This window comes from Chelon labrosus (assembly GCF_963514085.1).
Source record: "Chelon labrosus genome assembly, chromosome: 10".
In the NCBI taxonomy this organism is placed as follows: Eukaryota; Metazoa; Chordata; class Actinopteri; order Mugiliformes; family Mugilidae; genus Chelon; species Chelon labrosus.
This window is the reverse complement of record NC_140360.1, coordinates 23,075,963-23,101,345: the sequence shown is the minus strand read 5'-3', so window position 1 is coordinate 23,101,345 and position 25,383 is coordinate 23,075,963. Positions and strand designations below refer to the sequence as shown.

At 39.7% G+C, this 25,383-nt stretch overlaps 5 protein-coding genes and 1 pseudogene across 6 annotated transcripts; 5 read left to right on the top strand and 1 right to left on the bottom strand.

The window, feature by feature from the left end:
• The first annotated feature begins 128 nt into the window (after window positions 1–128).
• Window positions 129–2,676, top strand: LOC311494930 (P2Y purinoceptor 1-like). Its single transcript, XM_084554211.1, has one exon. The coding sequence runs from the start codon at window positions 357–359 to the stop codon at window positions 1,443–1,445; it is 1,089 nt and encodes a 362-aa protein (XP_084410337.1). The 5' UTR covers window positions 129–356; the 3' UTR covers window positions 1,446–2,676.
• Window positions 2,677–3,266: 590 nt separating this feature from the next.
• On the top strand, window positions 3,267–5,370 carry LOC311493826 (P2Y purinoceptor 1-like; the record flags this gene model as incomplete). Its single annotated transcript, XM_084552609.1, has 2 exons — window positions 3,267–3,303; window positions 4,430–5,370. The coding sequence occupies 2 exons, from the start codon at window positions 3,267–3,269 to the stop codon at window positions 5,368–5,370; spliced, it is 978 nt and encodes a 325-aa protein (XP_084408735.1).
• A 4,176-nt stretch (window positions 5,371–9,546) lies between these two features.
• LOC311493825 (P2Y purinoceptor 1-like) lies at window positions 9,547–15,180 on the top strand (annotated as a pseudogene). Its single transcript has 2 exons — window positions 9,547–9,764; window positions 13,890–15,180. The product of its transcript is annotated as a P2Y purinoceptor 1-like (transcript).
• Window positions 15,181–18,010: 2,830 nt separating this feature from the next.
• On the top strand, window positions 18,011–19,639 carry LOC311494508 (P2Y purinoceptor 1-like). Its single transcript, XM_084553587.1, has one exon. The coding sequence runs from the start codon at window positions 18,276–18,278 to the stop codon at window positions 19,260–19,262; it is 987 nt and encodes a 328-aa protein (XP_084409713.1). The 5' UTR covers window positions 18,011–18,275; the 3' UTR covers window positions 19,263–19,639.
• Window positions 19,639–21,281, top strand: LOC311494510 (P2Y purinoceptor 1-like). Its single transcript, XM_084553588.1, has one exon. The coding sequence runs from the start codon at window positions 19,880–19,882 to the stop codon at window positions 20,840–20,842; it is 963 nt and encodes a 320-aa protein (XP_084409714.1). The 5' UTR covers window positions 19,639–19,879; the 3' UTR covers window positions 20,843–21,281.
• A 2,107-nt stretch (window positions 21,282–23,388) lies between these two features.
• LOC311494959 (UDP-glucuronosyltransferase 2A2-like) lies at window positions 23,389–25,022 on the bottom strand (the record flags this gene model as incomplete). Its single annotated transcript, XM_084554242.1, has 1 exon — window positions 23,389–25,022. One exon carries the CDS (start codon window positions 25,020–25,022, stop codon window positions 23,424–23,426), a length of 1,599 nt encoding a protein of 532 aa, XP_084410368.1. The 3' UTR covers window positions 23,389–23,423.
• Window positions 25,023–25,383: the final 361 nt, after the last annotated feature.

Here is a 25,383-nt window from a genome sequence, read left to right as displayed (position 1 = left end):
TGCCCAATATCATCCAAATTCTTTTAACTTTAAACCTTTTTTTTTTTTTTTTTTTTTTGAAGACAAAAAGGAGCTAATTCAACAACCCTGCTCTAACTTATAGAAGATACAACCTGTGCCTGCACATAAGTAACTTTCTCTTTAGGAGTACAGTTACTTCTTTGTCCCCAAACCTAACCATAACCTAACTGTAAATTTCATTGTAAACCTCATTTTGCACAAATGTTCTCTCTCCAATGGTTTAAAACTCAAACTGGTCCCCAGGAAGATAGCTGTACAATTTTCTAATATAGATTTTTTTTGAACGGAAATATATAACATTCTTGAAATACGCGTTGTACGTGGATATCTCACATATGCACATGAGTGAGCAGAGGGGGGCCAGACTAAGGAAGTCGTCTGTGTGTAAACCACAGCAACCGACTAGTGCGACTGACTTCTTTTCAGAAGCCACGATGAATAATAAGACAGTTTGTACTCTTGTTAAGGGACCCTATGAACACACACTACTGCCTGCTGTTTACATCTTGGTTTTCTTCATTGGCCTGGTAGCTAATGGATTTGGATTGAAGTCCTTGCTGCAGAAATGGAAGAAGCTGGGGAAGATTAACGTGTTTGTTCTGAACCTTGGACTTGCCAACATTTTGTACCTGCCTACACTTCCATTTTTGGCAGCGTACTACTTGATGAAAAGTAAGTGGATCTTTGGAGATGCATTCTGTAAGATAACAAGATTCTGCTTCAACCTCAATTTATACGGCAGCATCTACTTCCTCACCTGTATAAGTGTGTACAGGTACCTGGATATTATTCATCCGATGAGAGTGAAGGGAAGAATCACTGTCACTCACTCTGTGGCTGTCTCAGTCATGGTTTGGTTCCTGGTGAGTGTTCAGAGTCTTCCTGACATGTTTTTCCCCAAAAACGTTGTAAACAATACTAGAAAATGCTTTCACACCACCTCTGATGAACATGTTGAGGATTACCTGAAATACAGTCTTGGATGGACAATCACTGGATTTTGCATCCCGCTCCTTATCACCCTGGGCTGCTATGGACATGTGATTGTTGTTCTCTGCCGCACAAACACAATTGACAAGGTACTGAAACAAAGAAGCTTGAAGTTTTTGGTCATCTTGGTTCTCCTCTTCTCTGTTTGTTACATCCCCTATCATGTATTCAAGAACCTGACGCTCTGGTCAAGAGTTTCATTAAAAAGAGGGATATGTCCTAAATGGGAAATTGGAGTCTTTGGTTCTCATCAAATAAGTCGTGGACTTGTATGTCTGAACAGTGCTCTGAACCCTCTGGTTTACCTCCACTTATTTGATTTTCATGCTCAGCTCCAGCAGCTGCTCCAGCAATTTCGTGAGAGGTTTAATCATCGGTTTGTGTCAAACTCTGGTAGTGTACCTGTGTCACAAAGTACAGATGAAGTTGAATAAGAGTTAAGATTTTAATGTGAATTGATTTGTAAAAGGTCAGACTGATTTTTGTACATGAGTGTGTCCATCACACCCATAAATTACATTGTTTTTCAATCTCTTAATTATTGCATCTTCTTTCTTTTTGTGTAAGGTGTCCTAAGTATGCTTGCTATGAAGCTGTTCAAAATATATTGATATCTGAATATTCCATTTTGATTAACATTAACGATAGGCTACTGCTCTGCTTTCTGCTCAAGACTCGGCATTGTTGTCATAGTAATTGAACTAACTGAACTCGGTGTCCTCTGAGCCTCGACGAGTTGACGACCTGTATATACGACCTCGGGGGCGTTCTATTTGCAACTTCCGGTTCGTAACTCCGGAAACCAACTCGCAAACCGAGTTCGGTGGACAAATAGAACGCCCCATAAGTATGCTTGCTATGAAGCTGTTCAAAATAAACAGGGAATTCAGATAAAACAGCTATTGATGTGTTACTTTTGAAACAGGAATATCAAATACTGTAATGTGACCATGAGGAAGCCCAATGCAATGTACAGACTTTGTGTATTTAAAACAGGAACTTAGAATAGTATGTTTTCTTCTTGCTTCAGTGACTGAATATTAATATCTTATTATATTATGAAAATATTCTGCAAGACCCCAGGATTCAGTAGCACAGGTTTTAATGAAGCATGGTGTTAAAACATGGAAAGTCACACCTAGATACCATTTTACAGTTAAAGGACACTGGAGGTGGAATTAGCTCATTTTACTATGTTAATGGTAATTTAGAAACGTTGAGCCAGCCTCAAAGGCTCATGTCCATTCTCTGATGAGTCACAAATGTACATATACAGCAGTGGAGGCACAGAAAGAACACCAAGTGACTGGAAATTGCTATTTTGAATTTTATTAATTCACGAACAAAATAAGTTTGGTTTTCTTCGGTTACAATTAATAATGGATGTTTTACATTTACATTACATTTAGTATGTGTGTGGTTTAAAAACTGAAATTTTTGACAGCAATGTTTTTTGTTATTATTGTATGTATAATTGTATATTGTATTTTATTGTGATTAAAATTACACATATTTGGCTCCAAAAAGGCTGTAGTCATTTCAGGACGTACGTTGTAGCACATTTCATTGTAGCTATGGATTTAAGTCTCATTAAAAGTTGTTTTGTTTACAACGTGGCAGGGATGTTGCAAGTGGAGAAATCCAACCACTACCCCAGAAAATCTCCCTATTTTTCATAGCTCAGTGTTGGCAGATATGGCCTTCTGAGGGTGTCCTGTGGTGTCTGGCAACAGAATGTTGTTAGTGGGGGGCTTTGGGTCCTATGGGTTGAGGGGAGGGGCCTCTGTGGATCTGAAGGAGTTCAAGCTAAAAGAAGTTCTTATCAAACCAGACCGTGACTTCAAAGGTGGAGTCTCTGTTGCTCATCAAATATGTTGTGGCCTTGTGCGTCTCAATTATTATTATTATCTTTTACTGTTAAATGATTTGTGAAAAACACATAGTTTTAAAGCTCAGTCACAACTAATACAGTAAATGACAAAATGACACTCTTGATGTCTTGTTATTTACTGTTAAGAAATTTCTGTGGAGTGAGAAGGATCATCTACAGTGGCTGGGTGAGTGGAATCCCAGTTCAATGCATAATCTCTGATCACTGAAGATCTGAAGGTGTTGATTTTGCTTCACCACCTTCACCAGTTTTGCACTGCGTCTTATCTTGCTTTTTTTAATCATTTTTTTTTTTCTGTAGAAATCATAAATGAAAATTAATGTGCAGTATTTTTAACATCTAAATCCCATAATACTATTGCATAATGCTGAATCAGCCTCGGGCGGCACAGTGGCGAGGTGGTTAGCACTGATGCCTCACAGCGAGAAGGTCACCGTTTCGAATCCATGGGCCGGCTGGCCTTTCTGTGTGGAGTTTGCATGTTCTCCCTGTGTCTGCGTGGGTTCTCACCGGGTACTCTGGCTTCCTCCCACCATCCAAAGACATGCTCATTAGGTTAATTGGTGATTCTAAATTGGCCGTAGGTGTGAGTGTGAGTGTGACTGGTTGTCTGTCTCTGTATTGGCCCTGCGATGGACTGGCGACCTGTCCAGGGTGTACCCCCGCCTCTCGCCCGATGACAGCTGGAATAGGCTCCAGCAGACCCCCGTGACCCTTAACAGGACTAAATGGGTACAGAAGATGAATAAATGAATGAATCAGCCTCCAGGATTTTATTTGGTGTGAATGGCAATACCACAGCTACCACCAGACATCACTGACATGCCAATTTGGATTTGAATCCATTTTTGTCATATTAGAGACGTCATAGTTTATGAAGCCATAAATTCAAACGAATTGGTGTTAGTGGTGTTAATTTTAATGATAATTTAATCTCTATAACCAGATATCAAACCATAGGAAATTCAATATGCACTACTGACCTTGTGACCTGTGTTATATACTGAACTACCATCAGAGGGAGACTCTTGCCCTCTCATTTGTGTCAGTCACAAAGCTATGAAGGTTTTAATTTGAATAAACTGTCTGCTCACTAACCCTAATTTGTGAATTTTATTATATTGCTGTGGTTTGTGTAGCAAAGCATTTTCACGCCAGGTGCTGCATTTTAAACTATTGCAGGCAGTCAGTTTTTCACCATGTTTTTCATGCAGTTTTAAAAATATGTTGACCACTGAGGGTTTTTTTGTCTCTCTTCTTTTTCTCTATCTTTTTCTTTTCAGTGTTATTGTTTTCTATTGTACTATTAAAACTGTATAAAGACAAGCAGTGGTTGTGGAGAAAAAGAAACCTCATATGGAGCATGCTCACATAATCTTGCCCCAAGCAGGAAGTTGTCTTTGAAAAGTAGGTTGTGGTTACTTGATAGCCATAAGTCAGTTCTGCTACGGAGAGGAGTGTTTGTATTGACGTTGGTACTACTCACAAGGCACGATGAATAATACGACATCTTGTTCCTTTGATAAGGAACTCTACTGCCTGCTGTTTACATCTTGGTTTTCTTCATTGGCCTGGTAGCTAATGGATTTGGATTGAAGTCCTTGCGGCACGAATGGAAGAAGAGGAACATTAACGTGTTTGTTCTGAACCTTGGACTTGCCAACATTTTGTTCCTGCCTACACTTCCATTTTTGGCAGCGTACTACTTGATGAAAAGTACATGGATCTTTGGAGATGCGTTCTGTAAGATAACAAGATTCTCCTTTAATCTCAATTTATACGGCAGCATCTACTTCCTCACCTGTATAAGTATGTACAGGTACCTGGATATTGTTCATACGATGAGAGTGATGGGAAGAATCACTGTCACTCACTCTGTGGCTGTCTCAGTCATGGTTTGGTTCCTGGTGAGTGTTCAGAGTCTTCCTGACATGTTCTTCCCCAAATACTATGGAAACGATACTACAAAATGCTTTCACACCACCTCTAGAGAACATGTTGAGGATTACCTGAAATACAGTCTTGGATGGACAATCACTGGATTTTGTATCCCGCTGCTCATCATCCTGGGCTGCTATGGACAAGTGATTGTTGTTCTCTGCCGCTCAAACAGAATTAACAAGGGACTGAAACAAAGAAACTTGAATTTGTTTTTCATCGTGATTCTCCTCTTCTCTGTTTGTTACGTCCCCTATCATGCATTCAAGAACCTGACGCTCTGGTCAAGAGTTTTAACAAATAGCGAGATATGTCCTAAATGGGAAAATGTGGTCTTTGGTGCTCATCAAATAAGTCGTGGACTTGCATGTCTGAACAGTGCTCTGAACCCTCTGATTTACCTCCACTTCCTCGATTTTCAGGTTCAGCTCCAACAGCTGCTCCAGCAATTTCGTGAGACGTTCAGTCATTGGTTTGTGTCAAACTCCCGCAGTATGCCAGTGCCACAAAATGAAGATGAAGTTAATTAAGAGTTTTGTAAAAGGGGCGGCACAGAGGTGGGGTGGTTAGCGCTGATGCCTCACAGTAGGAAGGTTCGAGTAACTTTGTAACTCCACACAGAAATTCACAGTAGTGGAACACATATGGAATTAGAACGCTGCCATAAATCGTGCGCGGCGCAATGAGACTCGCGCGAGCGCAAATCAAACATCCGCGCGCGCAATGAGACTCGCGCGAGCGCAAATCAAACATCCGCGCGCGCATTTTTGCCCCCCGAGCGCTTTTCCAAGCACTCGCGAGCTATTTTGTAGCTCGCGCGCGCGCAGAGTCCGCTCGCAAAACTTTCCCCTGCTCGCTCGCGAAACTCTCCTCTCCTCGCGCGGAAAACTGTCCCCTGCTCGCGCGCGAGTTATTTCTTTTAGTGGGCGTTTTTGTCAGTGAGGGGGACGGGCCTGGGGGCATGCCAATCACCATTGTATCCCCGAATATAATTGGTTGAGCGTATTGGCCAGTTGAACAGCAGGGTACGGCAACACTACTAGGACAAACGGGACAAACCACACAGCCCCGAATGCCTGAATGACATGTATTGTGATTTGGTGTCTTGACTTGAAAGTTTGCAAAATGTCACACAGAGCAATGAACTTCAGTATGTTTGACTGAGTGCTGTCTTTCCTTCCCTCCATCGTCGACATTAATCTGATAAAATGCTGATCATTTTTTGTAACTTGGATTCTGTTGCACAACGACATTTTTTATTTTGGTAAAACTGTTTTGTTCATATTCTCGATTTAGACTACTTCTTTCTCCCTGAAAATTATAAACGTAATGTTAAAAAATCCTAAAAATAAATAAAAAAGATAGAAGGCCTGTAGTTTATATAGGCGTCAGCAACTCTCGATATGAGAGCAGCATATAGACGTATGGTCCAGATGCAGATGTGTGTCAAAATATAGTAGGCTATTTCTTATTAAAATCTTATTAAGGCAAAGATGCCCATGGACACTCTTTTTAAGAGACACAACCCTGCAAACATTTCGACGTCTAATAAACGTTGAAACAACGTCTAAACGTACACGTCGCCAGGAGGTCTAAAAGTAATGCTGAAAGGCAAATTGAAACGACGTCGCGTTGCAACCTCGACGTCTTTTTAACGGTCATAAACAACGTCCCGTTGTAACACAGATGTCTTCTAAGCGCGCATTATTCACCTTCTAAAAACGATCCAGTAAATATTCTGATATATATTTACAGCTGTATGTGTCGAGTTTTAGATGTTGTTTCTGCAGTGGAGTTAAAAAGAGGTTGACAAATGCAGGTAGAGAAGATGTTGACGTTGCGATCTGACGTCTTTTCAACCTTCATCTCAGCATTACTTTTAAAGCCCCTGGCTGCGTCTAGGTCTCGACGTCGTTTTAACGTTTGTTCAACGTCGAAATGTTATCTGTTCAAACTGACTGATTAACTGTAACAATTAGTGTTTACATATAGATAATACATTTAATGAATAATAAATGATATTAAAAATATTTTTGCTATAAATAAACACATTTATATAAATACAATGTATTAACAGAACCTACCTTTGGGGGGAAATTATAAGTTTGACAACACAAAAGTGCAATTTCTTTAAAGTTTTATTACACAAACAATCAGAACACTTGAAAAACTAAAAACTAATCAGACCAACATGATTCTTACACATACAGCTCTGGAAAAAGTTAAGACACCACTTCAAAATGATCAGTTCCTCTGGTTTTACTATTCATAGCTATGTGTTTGAGTAAAATGAACAGTTTTGTTTCATTCTATAGCCTACTGACAAAATTTCTCCCAAATTGTAAAAAAAAATATTATCATTTAGAACATGTATTTGCAGAAAATGGCAACAGGTCAAAATGACAAAACAATTCTGGTGTTTTCAGACGTTGTATAATGCAAAGAAAACAGGTTCATATTCATTTTAGAACACAACACTACTTTTCAAACTTAGGAGGAGTTTAGAAATCAACATTAGTGGAATAATCCCAATTTAATCGCAGCAGTGGTCTCTTTATTTTTAGCTGTATGTGCAATAAACATAAAAACACCCACACAGTTGAAAAACACTTTGTAGGCGATCACGATCTCCTCTGGACCCCTCTCCCTCCTATCAATGGCTCCTTCACCTGGAGTGGAGATCCTCACTCTGTCATGTGAAGCTGGAAAAACATTTGAAGTATATTACTTAACAATTCTTAAACACATCTTGGGAAATTATACACCGTTTTACCATCTAATTCACCTACGTACATACTACATACATCACATGAATGTTAAGTCATGAAACAGACATAAATTGCTTTTTGGTTATATTTACATAGGCCAAAAAGTCCCAGATAATGATAAAATAAAAACATTACATGATCTTAAACAGAAGAAACATTGTTGATTAACAAAGCAGACAATTAGGCATTGCATTGGGAGTCAAATTTTTATGTTCACAATCCACTGAATATTAACATTTTAACAGCTAATCAATAGATTAGGCTACTATTGTTTTTTTTGTTTGTTTGTTTTTTAATGAAGATAAATTAACATTTTCAAATTATCTTGGGGAAAAAAATGCATTTTCTGGACACCTCCATGTCAGCTCGTCTGTATAAGTGCTTCACTGATTTATGTCTGGATTTCTAAACTCCAATAGTCCAAAAATATCAGAATATTAGACAGAAAGCACACTGAAGAGCCCTGTTTCATGTTAGCCGAGTGAGCAGCTAGCTTGAAATCCACTCGACAGTTAAACACATAACGCACGGTCGGTCAATGACACTTTTTAAAACACAGAAAGTTGCATATGAACCTACAGTCTATGATAATGAACACATATAAACCGTCTCTAATGTTTTATGTCAACGAACTTACCGAAAAAACTGTTCGGTACGTGCCGTGCTTGCTTCTCTGCAGTCGTTCCGCTGCCAGGTTTGGAGTAGAAGGTCCCGCCCTTTCCGCCTCTGATTGGCTAGAAGGGCTCACCCGATTGGTTGTATAATTTAATTTTTTCTTCTAGTTGGTTTGTGGTCGAGGTGCAACCTAGACCTACATTTATTTTTTTCATCAAGTTGGTTTGTGGTCGAAGCGCGACCTAGACCTATTTTAAACTCGTTTCACGCTAGAGGTCGCCCCTTAGACCTACCGTCAAGGTTGATGAAATGTTTGCAGGGTACTGTCTTTGACGTTACCTGAATGGCGGTTCGGCAACCAGCTTTTTGGTGCATTACCGCCACCTTCTGTTCTGGAGTGTGAATAAGTGTGGTTTGTCCCGTTTGTCCTATTAGTGTTGCCGTACCCTGCTGTTCAACTGGCCAATACGCTCAACCAATTATATTCGGGGATACAATGGTGATTGGCATGCCCCCAGGCCCGTCCCCCTCACTGACAAAAACGCCCACTAAAAGAAATAACTCGCGCGCGAGCAGGGGACAGTTTTCCGCGCGAGGAGAGGAGAGTTTCGCGAGCGAGCAGGGGAAAGTTTTGCGAGCGGACTCTGCGCGCGCGCGAGCTACAAAATAGCTCGCGAGTGCTTGGAAAAGCGCTCGGGGGGCAAAAATGCGCGCGCGGATGTTTGATTTGCGCTCGCGCGAGTCTCATTGCGCGCGCGGATGTTTGATTTGCGCTCGCGCGAGTCTCATTGCGCGCGCACGATTTATGGCAGCGTTCTAATTCCATAAACACACAGTATTCAAAATAAGCGGAGTATTCAAAATAAACAGGAAGCATTACACCCCCCACCCTACACATACATGCTTTTTCATTTCCATATTGCTATTCCTGCCCGCTGTAAATGTTGACAATAAACTCGAAATCCAGGTAAATTGCTTTTGGTTTCGCTATGAAGTGATAGTGATCATGAAACATGTGAAGGGTGAAACCAGTGCAATGTATTGTCTTTGTTTTAAGACAGGAACTTAATAGAGAATGTTGTCCTGTTAATAAATTGTTAAAAAAATAAAATAATGACACATCATGTGTAGACTCTAAATATTCACCACCATAAGTTTCCATTCTGTCACTGCACTTAAGTGTAAACCTGGAGCGGCTACTCCCACACTAATAAAACTAATATGTTCATTCACCAGGAAGTTTTCTTATCAGTTATATCAGTCATATAAGACATCATTGCACCACAGTGACACACAGTGTTTGGTAGCTTTCACAGAGACAGAATGAACAACACCACTTGTCTTCGTGTAAGTTTTGACTTTGAGCATGGATTTCTTCCTGCAGTTTACATCTTTGTATTCATCATTGGGCTGGTAGCTAATGTATGGGGCCTGAAGTCTTTGCGTCACAACTGGAGGAAATTAAAGCTCATCAATGTTTTTGTTCTAAACCTTGGGATTGTGGACATTTTGTATCTGCTCACACTTCCATTTCTGGTGGCGTACTATCTTATGAAAGGCAACTGGGTCTTTGGAGATGCATTCTGCAAGGCAACAAGATTCTGCTTCAACCTCAATTTATACGGCAGCATCAGCTTCCTCACCTGTATTAGTGTGTACCGATACCTGGCCGTCGTCCACCCTGTAAGAATGATGGGAAGATTAACTGTTGCTCACTCTGTGGCCATCTCTGTCCTGGTTTGGCTGTTGTTGAGTGTTCAGAGTTTTCCAGACTTGTTCTTCACAAAAAGATCTAGAAATGATACAGGGGGTTGTTACGACACCACCTCTTCAGACTATGTTGAGGATTACCTGAAATACAGTCTTGGATGGACAATAACTGGGTTTGGTGTCCCTCTCCTCATCATGCTTTGCTGCTATGGACACTTGGCTGCAGTTTTATGGACAATGAAGAGAACTGACAAGGGGCAGAAAGAAAGAAGCATCAAGTTGTTGCTGATTTTGGTTCTTCTCTTCTCAGTTTGTTACATCCCCTCTCATGTATTCAAGAACCTCAACCTCTGGTCAAGATATTTGTCAAAACAGAACATATGCCGTAAATGGTTTAATGCAGTCTACATAGCTCATCAGATTAGCCGTGGCCTTGTATCTCTGAACAGCGCTCTCAACCCTCTAGTTTATTTCCATTCAAATGAAGGTGTTGTTGCTCAGTTTAGAAAGCAAGTCCAGCAAGCTCGTCAGACGTTCAACAGTTTCTTTGTGTCAGATTCCAGCTTTGTCAGTTAATTTTTAAAGTTAATCTAAACCACAACATGTTACTGAATATATTAAAATAATTCTTTTACCACCTGTGTTAGGCACCAGCTCACATGCAGATGAAAGTTGTTATTAATGCTGTTATATTGTTTAGCACATCAAAAATTTCTTCTTTTAACATTTTTGATCTTTGTATGTGTCACAATGCTTTTACCAATAGGCAGATAAGTTATGACTAAACAGAAAGATAACTACAACTCTAAGGCTCTGTCACTGTTATCTTTTGGAACTATTAATAGATCGATAAAAAAACATTATGACACATCCTGTGTGGACTCAAGTTATTTCAGTCACTCAAGACATTATTGCACCGTGACAAATGTTTTTGTAGCTTTCATGGAAATAAAATGAACAAAACCACTTGTCCTCGCGTCAGGCATTTAAGTTATAACTAAACAATAAGATAACTACAACTCTTAGACTCTGTCGCTGTTCTCTTTTGGGCCAGGCTGTTGAACAAATACACCGTAAACAGGACTAGTTCTAATGATGCTGATGCATTTTGATAATTTTCATTTTATTATTTTAGAAAAGACTCAACTAACCTTTGATCAGGCAAGACGCACAAGCACTGGGCGGATCAGACAGATCATAAAGTTTTAGGTGTCAGCGTAAAGAGGGACATAGTGTGTGGGTGTTGGTTTGCATGTATTTAACTCTGACTGCACATTTATTGTAAACAAGACGTCCTCCGAACAAAAGCTACCAGTCATTTCTTGTCATCATTCTCTTTGCATTTATGGAAAACATCAGTACACTCACCAAGAGGACCAATAATAATCTTTGCTCAGAGAACATTCAACACTAGTCTGGTAGCTGATGAATGAGAGGTTGAAGACTTTGCTGAACATTGCAACAAATGGAAACAATTCTGGAAATTGATGTAAAATCTGCTGATCAAAATTGATGTTAGAGATTAACTGAAATGAAAAAGAGGTGTAGACACCTCTTGACATTACTGAAGTTGTTAAAGACTAAAGAGTGAATATTATCTGTAACTTTGGTCAACGCAACGGACTGAAGACTTATCACAACAGAATGCAATTCACTTGGCTGCGTTTTTAATGCAGGCCCATTTCCATAACGCTTGTTGAAGTTTTTATGCTCATTAGTGAGTTAGCATGTTAGCGTGAACGCTAGGATTAGCATAACTCTGGTGTGGTAGCAGCCTGAGTTTTAGTGGTGTCAGCTGAGCTAAAGCAACTCTAGGAGACAGTATGTAATCATTTGGTGATTCAAATGACCAAAGAATCAGACATTTGAACTTACAGTATTAGACCAGGGGTCTTCAACGTTTTCCAGGCCAAGGACCCCCAAACTGATGGAGAGATGGAGCGGGGACCCCCTAGTTATGTATATTATGTATATGTGTATTTAAAGACATTTAAATTGTGGAAAAAAATGTGGGGGGAATATAAAAAAAAAGTTTAATCAGAACATCAGAACAAACTACAATACGAAAGAGTTAAGAGTTAAGGGATATGTGTGTATGCATGTCTGTACGCAGGACCGGGGGGGGGGTCCACTCCGCTTCAACTTCCTGAGAGAGAAGAGCCATTGTTGAGTCTTCTTCACCAGGTGTGAAGTGTTCACAGTCCAGGAGAGGTCAGAGGATATGTGGATGCCCAGGAACTTTATACTGTCCACACGCTCCACCACCTCCCCATGTAAGCAAAGAGGAGCGTATTCAGTCTTTCTGGCCCTCTTGTAGTCCACTATGACCTCCTCGGTCTTGCTGATGTTCAGGAAAAGATTATTCCTGGAGCACCACTGTGTTAGATTCTGGACCTCTCCTCTCATCATTGTTGGATATGAGACCCACCACGGTGGTAAAATAATTTTCAAGGATGGTTTCTGTCCTTTTAGGTCGTTAATATAATGTTGATGCATAGCTTTATTTAAATTTATATTAAGCTCCAGTTCGTCCTCCCTTGCTGATTTAATGGCTGCCTGTTAACAATTGTGCTTAAATGCTAAAAATATTATGGTACATGTGTTGATGAATATAAGCAGTCTTTTTATAAAAGTATCTGCTTCATACTGACAAGCATCAGTCACATCATAGCGCAGTAGTGATCCACAACAGAGGTGCTTAATTAACCTCAGCGTAGTTGTTCCGTTCCCCTTCACGTTTGGGGTGGGTTATTTTAGTGCTAGACTCATAGCAGAAGTGTATCACCACCAAGAGTTATTTATGCTTGTTACTTGTTTTACTCTTTAAAGTATATTTGTTGTTTTTCATTTCTACATAATAACAAATAATAATCACAATGTTTTTTAGTCTGTTTTGCTCCAAGAATTTGAATGGACAGGACTATACTGTATATAATGACCCTTCTGCTTATACTGTTGTCACACACACATACAGTATAATGGTTGTCTTTTTAAGGATGTTTATTGACATTACATGCATTCCTAGCCTCTTACCCTGTTTTTAACCATCACAACGGTTCTTAACCTGAACATAAACCTAAACTTAAACCAAATCTAAACCATCAAAAAAGATTCCCTCAATCTAATGATGTAAATTTTAAACTGGCCCTCACAAAGATAGCTGAGCTAGTGCACACGTTCACACATACACAGTGCGTGCACCCACACACACACACACACAGACGAAAAGGAGCTAATTCAACAACCCTGCTCTAACTTATAGAAGATACAACCTGTGCCTGCACATAAGTAACTTTCTCTTTAGGAGTAAGGTTACTTCTTTGTCCCCAAACCTAACCATAACCTAATTGTAAACTTTACCCTAAAATCAACTGTTAACCCTCAAACAGCATTGTAAAGAAATGAGGACCGACTAAAATGCCCTCATTTTGCACAAATGTTCTCTCTCCAATGGTTTAAAACTCAAACTGGTCCTCAGGAAGATAGCTGTACAATTTTCTAATATAGACTTAAGATTTTTTTTAAACGGAAATATATAACATTCTTGAAATGTTAAACCTATGAGCAAGCCACAAGCAAGCAATTCTCTAAACCTCATTTGCACATGCACACAGCGTTGTACGTGGATATCTCACATATGCACATGAGTGAGCAGAGGTGGGCCAGACCAAGGAAGTCGTCTGTGTGTCAACCAGAGCAACTGACTAGTGCGACTGACTTCTTTTCAGAAGGCACGATGAATAATACGACATTTTGTACTTTTGATAAGGGACCCTATGAAAACACACTACTGCCTGCTGTTTACATCTTGGTTTTCTTCATTGGCCTGGTAGCTAATGGATTTGGATTGAAGTTCTTGCTGCAGAAATGGAAGAAGGTGGGGAAGATTAGCGTGTTTGTTCTGAACCTTGGACTTGCCAACATTTTGTACCTGCCTACACTTCCATTTTTGGCAGCGTACTACTTGATGAATCGTACATGGATCTTTGGAGATGCATTCTGTAAGATTACAAGATTCTGCTTCAACCTCAATTTATATGGCAGCATCAACTTCCTCACTTGTATAAGTGTGTACAGGTACCTGGCTATTGTTAATCCAATGAGAGTGAAAGAAATAATCACTGTCACTCACTCTGTGGCTGTCTCAGTCATTGTTTGGTTCCTGGTGAGTGTTCAGAGTCTTCCTGACATGTTTTTCCCCAAAAACTACAGAAAAAATACCAGACAATGCTATCACACCACCTCTAGAGAACATGTTGAGGATTACCTGAAATACAGTCTCAGATGGACAATCACTGGATTTTGTATTCCGTTCCTCATCACCCTGGGCTGCTATGGACATGTGATTGTTGTTCTCTGCCGCTCACACACAATTAACAAGGCACTGAAACAAAGAAGCTTGAAGTTTTTGGTCATCTTGGTTCTCCTCTTCTCTGTTTGTTACATCCCCTATCACGTATTCAAGAACCTGATGCTCTGGTCAAGAGTTTCATCAAAAAGAGGGATATGTCCTAAATGGGACGTTGGAGTCTTTGGTTCTCATCAAATAAGTCGTGGACTTGTATGTCTGAACAGTGCTCTGAACCCTCTGGTTTACCTCCACATATTCAATGTTCATGCTCAGCTCCAACAGCTGCTCCAGCAATTTCGTGAGAGGTTTAATCATCAGTTTGTGTCAAACTCTGGTAGTGTACCTGTGTCACAAAGTACAGATGAAGTTGAATAAGAGTTAAGATTTTAATGTGAATTGATTTGTAAAAGGTCAGACTGATTCTTGTACATGAGTGTGTCCATCACACCCATAAATGACATTGTTTTTCTTTCTCTTAATTATTGCATCTTCTTTCTTTTTGTGTAAGGTGTGCTAAGTATGCTTGCTATGAAGCTGTTCAAAATAAACAGGAAATTCAGATAAACCAGCTATTGATGTGTTACTTTTGAAACAGGAATATCAAATACTGTAATGTGACCATGAGGAAGCCCAATGCAAGGCACATACTTCGTGTATTTAAAACAGGAACTTAGAATAGTATGTTTTGTTCTTGCTTCAGTGACTGAATATTAATATCTTATTATATTATTAAAATATTCTGCAAGACCCCAGGATTCAGTAGCACAGGTTTTAATGAAGCATGGTGTTAAAACATGGAAATTCACCGATGTCACACCTAGATATCATTTTACAGTTAAAGGACACTGTATGTGGAATTAGCTCATTTTACTATGTTAATGGTAATTTAGAAACGTTGAGCCAGCATTATGGCTAGTTGATTGTTTTTTAAATATTTTTCAGATTACAGAGGAATGAAGATACATCAAGCTTTGAATACAGAGGCCACATGTATTTATGCTTCGCAGCACGCAACAGACAGGAACTGCCAGGAAGTAGTTTAATCACCTCTAGCACAAACGTCCGCTTGGACCCAGATGAGACCTGATTAGAATTTGGTATTCATACTCGAAAAAGCTGTTCATGTCCATGCCTCAACAATTTCCAATTTTTTTTGCAGGAGCAAAACAATATTAGGCAGGTGGTTTTAAATGTTGTGGCTGATTGGTGCATACTCATTTAAATCCAGTCTGCCACTTTGTTATATTCGTGTTTGATGCTCACACAGTAGTTTTTATTTTGAGTGTTTTTGATAAAGTCGACACAAATAAAAAGATACAGAACGTAAGATGGTATTTATACACTGATCAGGCATAACATTATGACCACCTTCCTAATATTGTGTAGGTCTCCTTTGTGCCTCCGGTCACAACTGTACATATACAGCAGTGAAGGCACAGAAAGAACACGAAGCATTGGGTCGTTCTTGCTGAGGGACGTGATGGCAATGCTGGTCGCGAAGAGCAACATGCCTTTTGTTTTCTGTAATGACTTCAGTAAAAGTGTGTCTTTATTTTGACCCCATTATTAAGGGGGTAACTATATTAATTTAACGCAAGTGCTCTACGGACTGGAAATTGCTATTTTGAATTTTATTAATTCACAAACAAAGTATGTTTGGTTTTCTTCAGTTTCAACTAATAATGGGTGTTTTACATTTACATTTAGTATGTGTGTGGTTTAAAAACTGAAATTTTTGACAGCAATGTTTTTGTTATTATTGTATGTATGTATTTTATCGTGATTAAAATTACACATATTTGGCTCCAAAAAGGCTGTAGTCATTTCAGGCCGTACGTTGTAGCACATTTCATTGTAGCTATGGATTTAAGTCTCATAAAAAGTTGTTGTGTTTACAACGTGGCAGGGATGTTGCAAGTGGAGCAATCCAACCACTACCCCAGAAAATCTCCCTGTTTTTCATAGCTCAGTGTTGGCAGATATGGCCTTCTGAGGGTGTCCTGTGGTGTCTGGCAACAGAATGTTGTTAGTGGGGGGATTTGGGTCCTATGGGTTGAGGGGAGGGGCCTCTGTGGATCTGAAGGAGTTCAAGCTAAAAGAAGTTCTTATCAAACCAGACCGTGACTTGAAAGGTGGACTCTCTGTTGCTCATCAAATATGTTGTGGCCTTGTGCGTCTCAATTATTATTATTATCTTTTACTGTTAAATGATTTGTGGAAAAACACATAGTTTTAAAGCTCAGTCACAACTAATACAGTAAATGACAAAATTACACTCTTGATGTCTTGCTATTTACTGTTAAGAAATTTCTGTGGAGTGAGAAGGATCATCTATAGACAAATCCGGCGAAACACGGAAGTAAAGCAGCGCCGCCATTACTGCGTGCCTTGCTGCTAAGGAAATAGCGGCAGTAGCATGTTGGTCCCGTAGGCGGCTGTAGCAGATGTTAGCTGTAGGAAATGTTATTTTTATTTAGTTTTTTTAGTACGTATGCTGTCCAGTGATGCTGGGAAGATCGTGTTGTGTGGTTGGCTGTTTTAACAACAGCACAAAACTACAGGCCTGGAATAAAACTGTTTGTGAAATTCACGAACCTTTATTGCACATCGACTGTCCATGTTTACGGCCATACGGATTACACAGAGTTCCTGGTTATTCTATGTAACTAGATGTAGATGTAGATGTAGAATATTTATTCTATTATTATTCTATTTATTCCTAGATGTAGGATATTTTATTGCTACAACTGGTCATGGCTAATAGTTATTTGCAACTTGTGAACATATTAGCAACACAGCTAGTGTAGAATGACGTTCGGTTTTATTGTTGTCATCAATTAATACACGTCTTAATTACATTACATTTGGCTTAATTAATTACATTTTTACATTAATACATTATGTTGTCAGTAAATTGTGAACATATTAGCAACACAGCTAGTGTAGAATGACGTTCGGTTTTATTGTTGTCATCAATTAAGCTTAGCCTTATAGCTACACGTCTCAATTACATTACATTACATTTGGCTGACGCATTTTTACATTAATACATTATGTTGTCAGTAAATTACCTTTATCGGTAAGTTTTGGCCACTGCCTGACATCATCTACCCAATGTTCCCTTTCACCAGACATTTTCTTTCATGAGTAGGATCCACTTTCATTGAAATGTCATTAGAGGGTACCGGCAACTGTACTGTACTGTACTGTACTCTGTACTGTACACCGTCACACTTCGCAGGCACGCAGTAATGGCGGCAGGCAAGATGGCGGCGCCCATAGAGTTCGCGGCGGATTTGTCTATAGTGGCTGGGTGAGTGGAATCCCACTTCAATGCGTAATCTCTGATCACTGAAGATCTGAAGGTGTTGATTTTGCTTCACCACCTTCACCAGTTGTGCACTGGGTCTAATCTTGCTTTTTTTCATTTTAATGATAATTTAATCTCTATAACCAGATATCAAACCACAGGAAATTCAATATGCATTACTGACCTTGTGACCTGTGTTATATACTGAACTACCATCAGAGGGATACTCTTGCCCTCTCATTTGTGTCAGTCACAAAGCTATGAAGGTTTTAATTTGAATAAACTGTCTGCTCACTAACCCTGATTTGTGAATTTTATTATATTGCTGTGGCTTTTCACGCCAGGTGCTGCATTTTAAACTATTGCGGGCAGTCAGTTTTTCACCATGTTTTTCATGCAGTTTTAAAAATATGTTGACCACTGAGGGTTTTTTTGTCTCTCTTCTTTTTGTCTATCTTTTTTTTTTTCAGTGTTATTGTTTTCTATTGTACTATTAAAACTGTATAAAGACAAGCAGTGGTTGTGCAGAAAAAGAAACCTCATATGGACAATTCTTACATAATCTTGCTCCAAACAGGAAGTTGTCTTTGAAAAGTAGGTTGTGGTTACTTCATAGTCATAAGCCAGTTCTGCTACGGAGAGGAGTGTTTGTATTGACGTTGGTACTACTCACAAGGCACGATGAATAATACGACATCTTGTCAATTTGATAAGGGACCCTATGAACACACACTACTGCCTGCTGTTTACATCTTGGTTTTCTTCATTGGCCTGGTAGCTAATGGATTTGGATTGAAGTCCTTGCGGCACGAATGGAAGAAGAGGAAGATTAACGTGTTTGTCCTGAACCTTGGACTTGCCAACATTTTGTACCTGCCTACACTTCCATTTTTGGCAGCGTACTACTTGATGGAAAGTACATGGATCTTTGGAGGTGTGTTCTGTAAGATAACAAGATTCTGCTTCAACCTCAATTTATACGGCAGCATCTACTTCCTGACCTGTATAAGTGTGTACAGGTACCTGGATATTATTCATCCGTTGAGAGTGATGGGAAGAATCACTGTCACTTACTCTGTGGCTGTCTCAGTCATGGTTTGGTTCCTGGTGAGTGTTCAGAGTCTTCCTGACATGTTCTTCCCCAAATACTATGGAAACGATACTACAAAATGCTTTCACACCACCTCTAGAGAACATGTTGAGGATTACCTGAAATACAGTCTTGGATGGACATTCACTGGATTTTGTATCCCGCTGCTCATCATCCTGGGCTGCTATGGACAAGTGATTGTTGTTCTCTGCCGCTCAAACAGAATTAACAAGGCACTGAAACAAAAAAACTTGAATTTTTTGTTCATCGTGATTCTCCTTTTCTCTGTTTGTTACATCCCCTATCATGTATTCAAGAACCTGACGCTCTGGTCAAGAATTTCATCAAAACGAGGGATATGTCCTAAATGGGAAATTGGAGTCTTTGGTTCTCATCAAATAAGTCGTGGACTTGCATGTCTGAACAGTGCTCTGAACCCTCTGGTTTACCTCCACTTATTCGATTTTCAGGTTCAGCTCCAACGGCTGCTCCAGCAATTTTGTGAGACGTTCAGTCATCGGTTTGTGTCAAACTCCCGCAGTATGCCTGTGCCACAAAATGAAGATGAAGTTAATTAAGAGTTAAGATTTTAATGTGAAATGTTTTGTAAAAGGGGCGGCACAGTGGCGGGGTGGTTAGCGCTGATGCCTCACAGCAGGAAGGTTCGAGTTTGTAACTCCACACAGAAATTCACAGTAGTCGAACACACAGTATTCAAAATAAACGGAGTATTCAAAATAAACAGGAAGCATTACACCCCCCACCCTACACATACACGCTTTTTCATTTCCATATTGCTATTCCTGCCCGCTGTAAATGTTGACAATAAACTCGAAATCCAGGTAAATTGCTTTTGGTTTCGCTATGAAGTGATAGTGATCATGAAACATGTGAAGGGTGAAACCAATGCAATGTATTGTCTTTGTTTTAACACAGGAACTTAATAGAGAATGTTGTCCTGTTAATAAATTGTTAAAATAAAATAATGACACATCATGTGTAGACTCTAAATATTCACCACCATAAGTTTCCATTTTGTCACTGCACTTAAGTGTAAACCTGGAGCGGCTACTCCCACACTAATAAAACTAATATGTTCATTCACCAGGAAGTTTTCTTATCAGTTATATCAGTCATATAAGACATCATTGCACCACAGTGACACACAGTGTTTGGTAGCTTTCACAGAGACAGAATGAACAACACCACTTGTCCTCCTGTCAGTTTTGACTTTGAGCATCGATTTCTTCCTGCAGTTTACATCTTTGTATTCATCATTGGGCTGGTAGCTAATGTATGGGGCCTGAAGTCTTTGCGTCACAACTGGAGGAAATTAAAGCTCATCAATGTTTTTGTTCTCAACCTTGGGATTGTGGACATTTTGTATCTGCTCACACTTCCATTTCTGGTGGTGTACTATTTTATGAATGGCAACTGGATCTTTGGAGATGCATTCTGCAAGGCAACAAGATTCTGCTTCAACCTCAATTTATACGGCAGCATCGGCTTCCTCACCTGTATTAGTGTGTACCGATACCTGGCCGTCGTCCACCCTGTAAGAATGATGGGAAGATTAACTGTTGCTCACTCTGTGGCCATCTCTGTCCTGGTTTGGCTGTTGGTGAGTGTTCAGAGTTTTCCAGACTTGTTCTTCACAAAAAGATCTAGAAATGATACAGGGGGTTGTTACGACACCACCTCTTCAGACTATGTTGAGGATTACCTGAAATACAGTCTTGGATGGACAATAACTGGGTTTGGTGTCCCTCTCCTCATCATGCTTTGCTGCTATGGACACTTGGCTGCAGTTTTATGGACAATGAAGAGAACTGACAAGGGGCAGAAAGAAAGAAGCATCAAGTTGTTGCTAATTTTGGTTCTTCTCTTCTCAGTTTGTTACATCCCCTCTCATGTATTCAAGAACCTCAACCTCTGGTCAAGATATTTGTCAAAACAGAACATATGCCGTAAATGGTTTAATGCAGTCTACATAGCTCATCAGATTAGCCGTGGCCTTGTATCTCTGAACAGCGCTCTCAACCCTCTAGTTTATTTCCATTCAAATGAAGGTGTTGTTGCTCAGTTCAGAAAGCAAGTCCAGCAAGCTCGTCAGACGTTCAACAGTTTCTTTGTGTCAGATTCCAGCTTTGTCAGTTAATTTTTAAAGTTAATCTAAACCACAACATGTTACTGAATATATTAAAATAATTCTGTTGCCACCTGTGTTAGGCACCAGCTCACATGTAGACGAAAGTTGTTATTAATGCTGTTATATTGTTTAGCACATCAAAAATGTCTTCTTTTAACATTTTTGATCTTTGTATGTGTCGCAATGCTTTTACCAATAGGCAGATAAGTTATGACTAAACAGAAAGATAACTACAACTCTAAGGCTCTGTCACTGTTATCTTTTGGAACTATTAATAGATCGATAAAAAAACATTATGACACATCCTGTGTGGACTCAAGTTATTTCAGTCACTCAAGACATTATTGCACCGTGACAAATGTTTTTGTAGCTTTCATGGAAATAAAATGAACACCACCACTTGTCCTCGCGTCAGGCATTTAAGTTATAACTGAACAATAAGATAACTACAACTCTTAGACTCTGTCGCTGTTCTCTTTTGGGCCAGGCTGTTGAACAAATACACCGTAAACAGGACTAGTTAATAATGATGCTGATGATGCTGATGCATTTTGATAATTTTCTTTTTATTATTTTAGAAACGACTCAACTAACCTTTGGTCAGGCAAGACATACAAGCACTGGGCGGCTCAGACAAATAATAAAGTTTTAGGTGTCAGTGTAAAGAGGGACATAGTGTGTGGGTGCTGGTTTGCATGTATTTAACTCTGACTGCACATTTATTGTAAATAAGACGTCCTCCGAACAAAAGCTATCAGTCATTTCTTGTCATCATTCTCTTTGCATTTATGTAAAACATCGGTACACTTACTAAGAGGAACTGCAATCATTTTTGCTCAGAGAACATTCAACACTAGTCTGGTAGCTGATGAATGAGAGGTTGAAGACTTTGCTGAACATTGCAACAAATGGAAACAATTCTGGAAATTGATGTAAAATCTGCTGATCAAAATTGATGTTAGATATTAACTGAATCTCTATGTCCATCTTGGATGGACATAGAGATTCAGTTAATTCAGTTAATGGACTTAAAACTAACTTCTCCTAGCCAAAAGACCTTCCTGCTGCCTCCTACCATCCCTTTCCTCTTCTGGGTTTATTGGCAGTTGGCAAACTATTACCACCGGGTACTTCTGCCAGCTGCTTAAACAGATAATGTTGGTTACATTTTGTACATTTTGATAATAGGTGTAATATGCTACGGCAGTGGTTAACAAAGTTTTTTGGCCATGCTCCCCCTTCTATGTCCCAACCGGGTTGATGCACCCCCAATCCCCCACACCTTAAAAAAATAAAATAAAATAAAATTATAACCATATTAAAGGTGGCATGTTTAATCTGTGTTATCAGTGTAATTTAATCAAATGACCCAAACACACATATCATAAAATAATCACGATCACAACAATGCGCTCTCGCATTTGAATTAAACTAAAACACTGGAAGAACATGATCAATACAATGCAAGTTACGCACAAACTTCCACTTTTAAGAGCAAAGAGGATGGATGACAGGCTCAGGATCAGAGGCAGAAAGCAGTTAATTTGGGGGAAATCAGTACGTAACCAATCCAAGTGAAGCCCAGACCCAGATCATTTTCATCATATTTCCGTCTTTTTTTCAGCGTCTGATGTTCACCCTCTTCAACTCTTTTGCCTCGTTGCTATCTCCTTCCCTCCTTTTTGGTTTCCTCTGGCTCATTATTTTGTGACTCCTCTGTTGCCTCAGATTCCTCACTCTCTCTTGGTTCCCCCCCTCCTTCATCACTAACTTTGGCTTGAGATATCCCACCTGACAATTTTCCTGATTTCAGCCATTTGATCATATTTGCAGATATGAATGTCATAAGAGGCCACAAGCTAGGTGCGCATATACAGCGCATAGAAGAAGATAACTATTTCTATGCCATTACATTTTTCATCTCGCACACGCCCTAGAGGCAGCTCGCACAACGCCCACTTTGGGAATCCCTGTGCTACGGTAAGGGACTGCTGTTTTATCTGGTGCTGTTTAATGACAGCTGTTTTACAAGTGCATGTAAACATCAACAGGACATTCTTACTCTTTATAAATTCTTTTTTTTAAAACTCCAAAGTGATCACAGCTTATTGTTGGTCATTGTTCGATTAGACAGAGATAGAGTGAAAGGTTGATTTTAGGACAAACATGTGATGTGTTTTGAACATTAAGGCGGCACGCTGCATGTGCAGAAATAGATTCAACATATATATTTCGTACAGTTATGCCCCGTGAGCCAAAAAACAATAATTTAAACAGTGTTTCTTTTATGGTGATGTTTGTAATCCCAGGCATCGCAAACTAAAAATTTATCACATTGAAAATGTATTACAACATGACAATCTTCAGAATTTCACATATGTGAATCACATATCTGAAATATTCTTATGAAAAGAAAAGCATTATTTTATTATTATGTATTTTACAAAAAAGAAATGTTTAGTAGAGAGCATTCATTAAAGTTATTGCATTTTCCACTAGTGTTGCTGTTTCATAGTTTCTTGAGTTCTATAATCACATGTTCCTGTTTATCTCACTCTGCAGTGAAAAGCCTTTTTTGGTATCATTTTATCTATTCATGCTTTGACTTCTTGGTCCTTAACACGCATCTAATGACATGTCTACACGAAAACCAAACTAATGCAATGATCATTAAACCAAATACCACAAACACTGCTATCACATCTATACAATAATAGGCATACCATGGCAATCGATATGACTCAGTGCGTAGAAGTGCTGCGCCCCTGTGTCTCATTGCGTATTCCGTCCAGAAAACGGCAGTGTCGATGGGTTTCATTGGTTTGTCATGATGAAGCTGAGACAGTTTGTGCATATTTTGTTTGTAGTGATTCTCTGGGTCTAGAATATTCTGTAGAGCTCTTGTCAGAGTCTCAACATCCAGCATTGTCACTTCAACTGTCTCAGCCACGCCCCGAGCTTTCAAACGCACCATGTTGTCGTCTTGGTCAAAGATGAGAGGAATTCCCAGAATTGGCACGCCATGGTAGATGGCCTCGTAAATGCCATTAGTACCCCCATGTGTGACAAAAACCTTGGTTTTTGGATGTCCTAGTATATCATTTTGAGGCAGCCATTCAACCAGCATGGTGTTATTTCCCAGAGAGACTGGTCTTTTCCCAATGTGTCGCCACACAACCTTCTGAGGAAGACTGGCAAATGCTGAGGCGACAATCTCCGATACCTCTGGGCCCAGGTCACCCAACAGCGTCCCCAGAGTCATGACGATGACCCCATGTTCACCAGAACTCTGCACAAAATCCTCAAAATCAGCTGGAAGAGGCTTGGAAGGCTTACCCTGGAAGCCTCCGATGTAGAAAACATTGGGCATGGTGGGACGAGGCAGCTCGAATGTAAAGTCAATACGCATTAGCCAGATGTCGGCACCTTGAATAAGAGACAGGGTGCTGACATTATTTCCAAAATAATGATTGCAAACAGCCTGGTATGGCGGATTGGAAACAAAGTGGTACATGTAAACCAAAATGCTGTGATACATTATATTGCTAATCCTTTGAAAAAAGTCCATCTTGTCAGAGTAATGGGAAAATAGTTGAGGGACATATGAAAGTGGAGAAGGAGCTATGGCGAAATGTGCCTCTCCGGAAAAAAGCCAGCGCACATTAAAAACCAAGGGAAGCTGAAGATAGTGGGCCACCAGCACCCCACCTGGAAATGCAGGGTCAGTCAGAAAAACATCATATCCAGTTTCCTTCAGCTCCTTAATCAGTGTTTTATTCTCAAAGATGCTAATGACCAGATTAGCCACAACTTTCTGGTTTTCTCCTATCATGTCGAAAAGGTTCCAGTAGAACTCCAAAAATGCCCAAAATGAGCCTTTCTGCCGACGGATCTCTGTTGACCTTTTCAAAAAAGAGGTCATGAAGTCTTGACTCTCTATAATTTGATGCTGTTCCTGAGGGATTGTGATGGAGGTGTAAAGGGGTGAGAATTCAGACACGTACCAGCTGGTGGAGGAACGTAGCACTGTGATTTGATGGCCTTTAGCATGTAGTGCCTCCACAAGGATTTTCATGTTAAGCCAGTGGCTCCCATCTACAGGGTAAACTAGCACTTTCCCACCGTCACAACTGGAAGAAAGAGTAGCTGAAAACAGCAGGAGGAACGCCAGGCCTGGATATGACTCCATCACTGTAGAAGAGACGCAGAACTTACTGTACAAATATTCGCAGATCATACAGTGCTTCAACTTCAGAAGAATACATTATTTGCAGTTATATAATCTTAAAAAATGTATTAATTTACTTAAAAAGCCATAGTTTATGGTTAGCAAACAACTGCCCTTTTGTGCCATTCAAACATTTGTTGGAGTACATGCTTGTACACACTTTGTTATGCACTCATTTGTTGAGTTGTTGCACAAATGTTTCAGTTCTGACAGAGGAGACATTTCATGCAAACACTGTGTTCAAAATTGCATCTGCAAAATGTTTCGTATATTGTAACATTACTTGTGAGAGATGCATGTAATCATTGCTGGGGCGTTCCTT

Excerpts from the sequence above, each read along its gene's own strand:
- LOC311494508 (XM_084553587.1), top strand. The coding sequence starts at position 18,276 with ATGAATAATACGACATCTTGTCAATTTGATAAGGGACCCTATGAACAC.
- LOC311494510 (XM_084553588.1), top strand. The coding sequence starts at position 19,880 with ATGAACAACACCACTTGTCCTCCTGTCAGTTTTGACTTTGAGCATCGA.
- LOC311494930 (XM_084554211.1), top strand. The coding sequence starts at position 357 with ATGCACATGAGTGAGCAGAGGGGGGCCAGACTAAGGAAGTCGTCTGTG.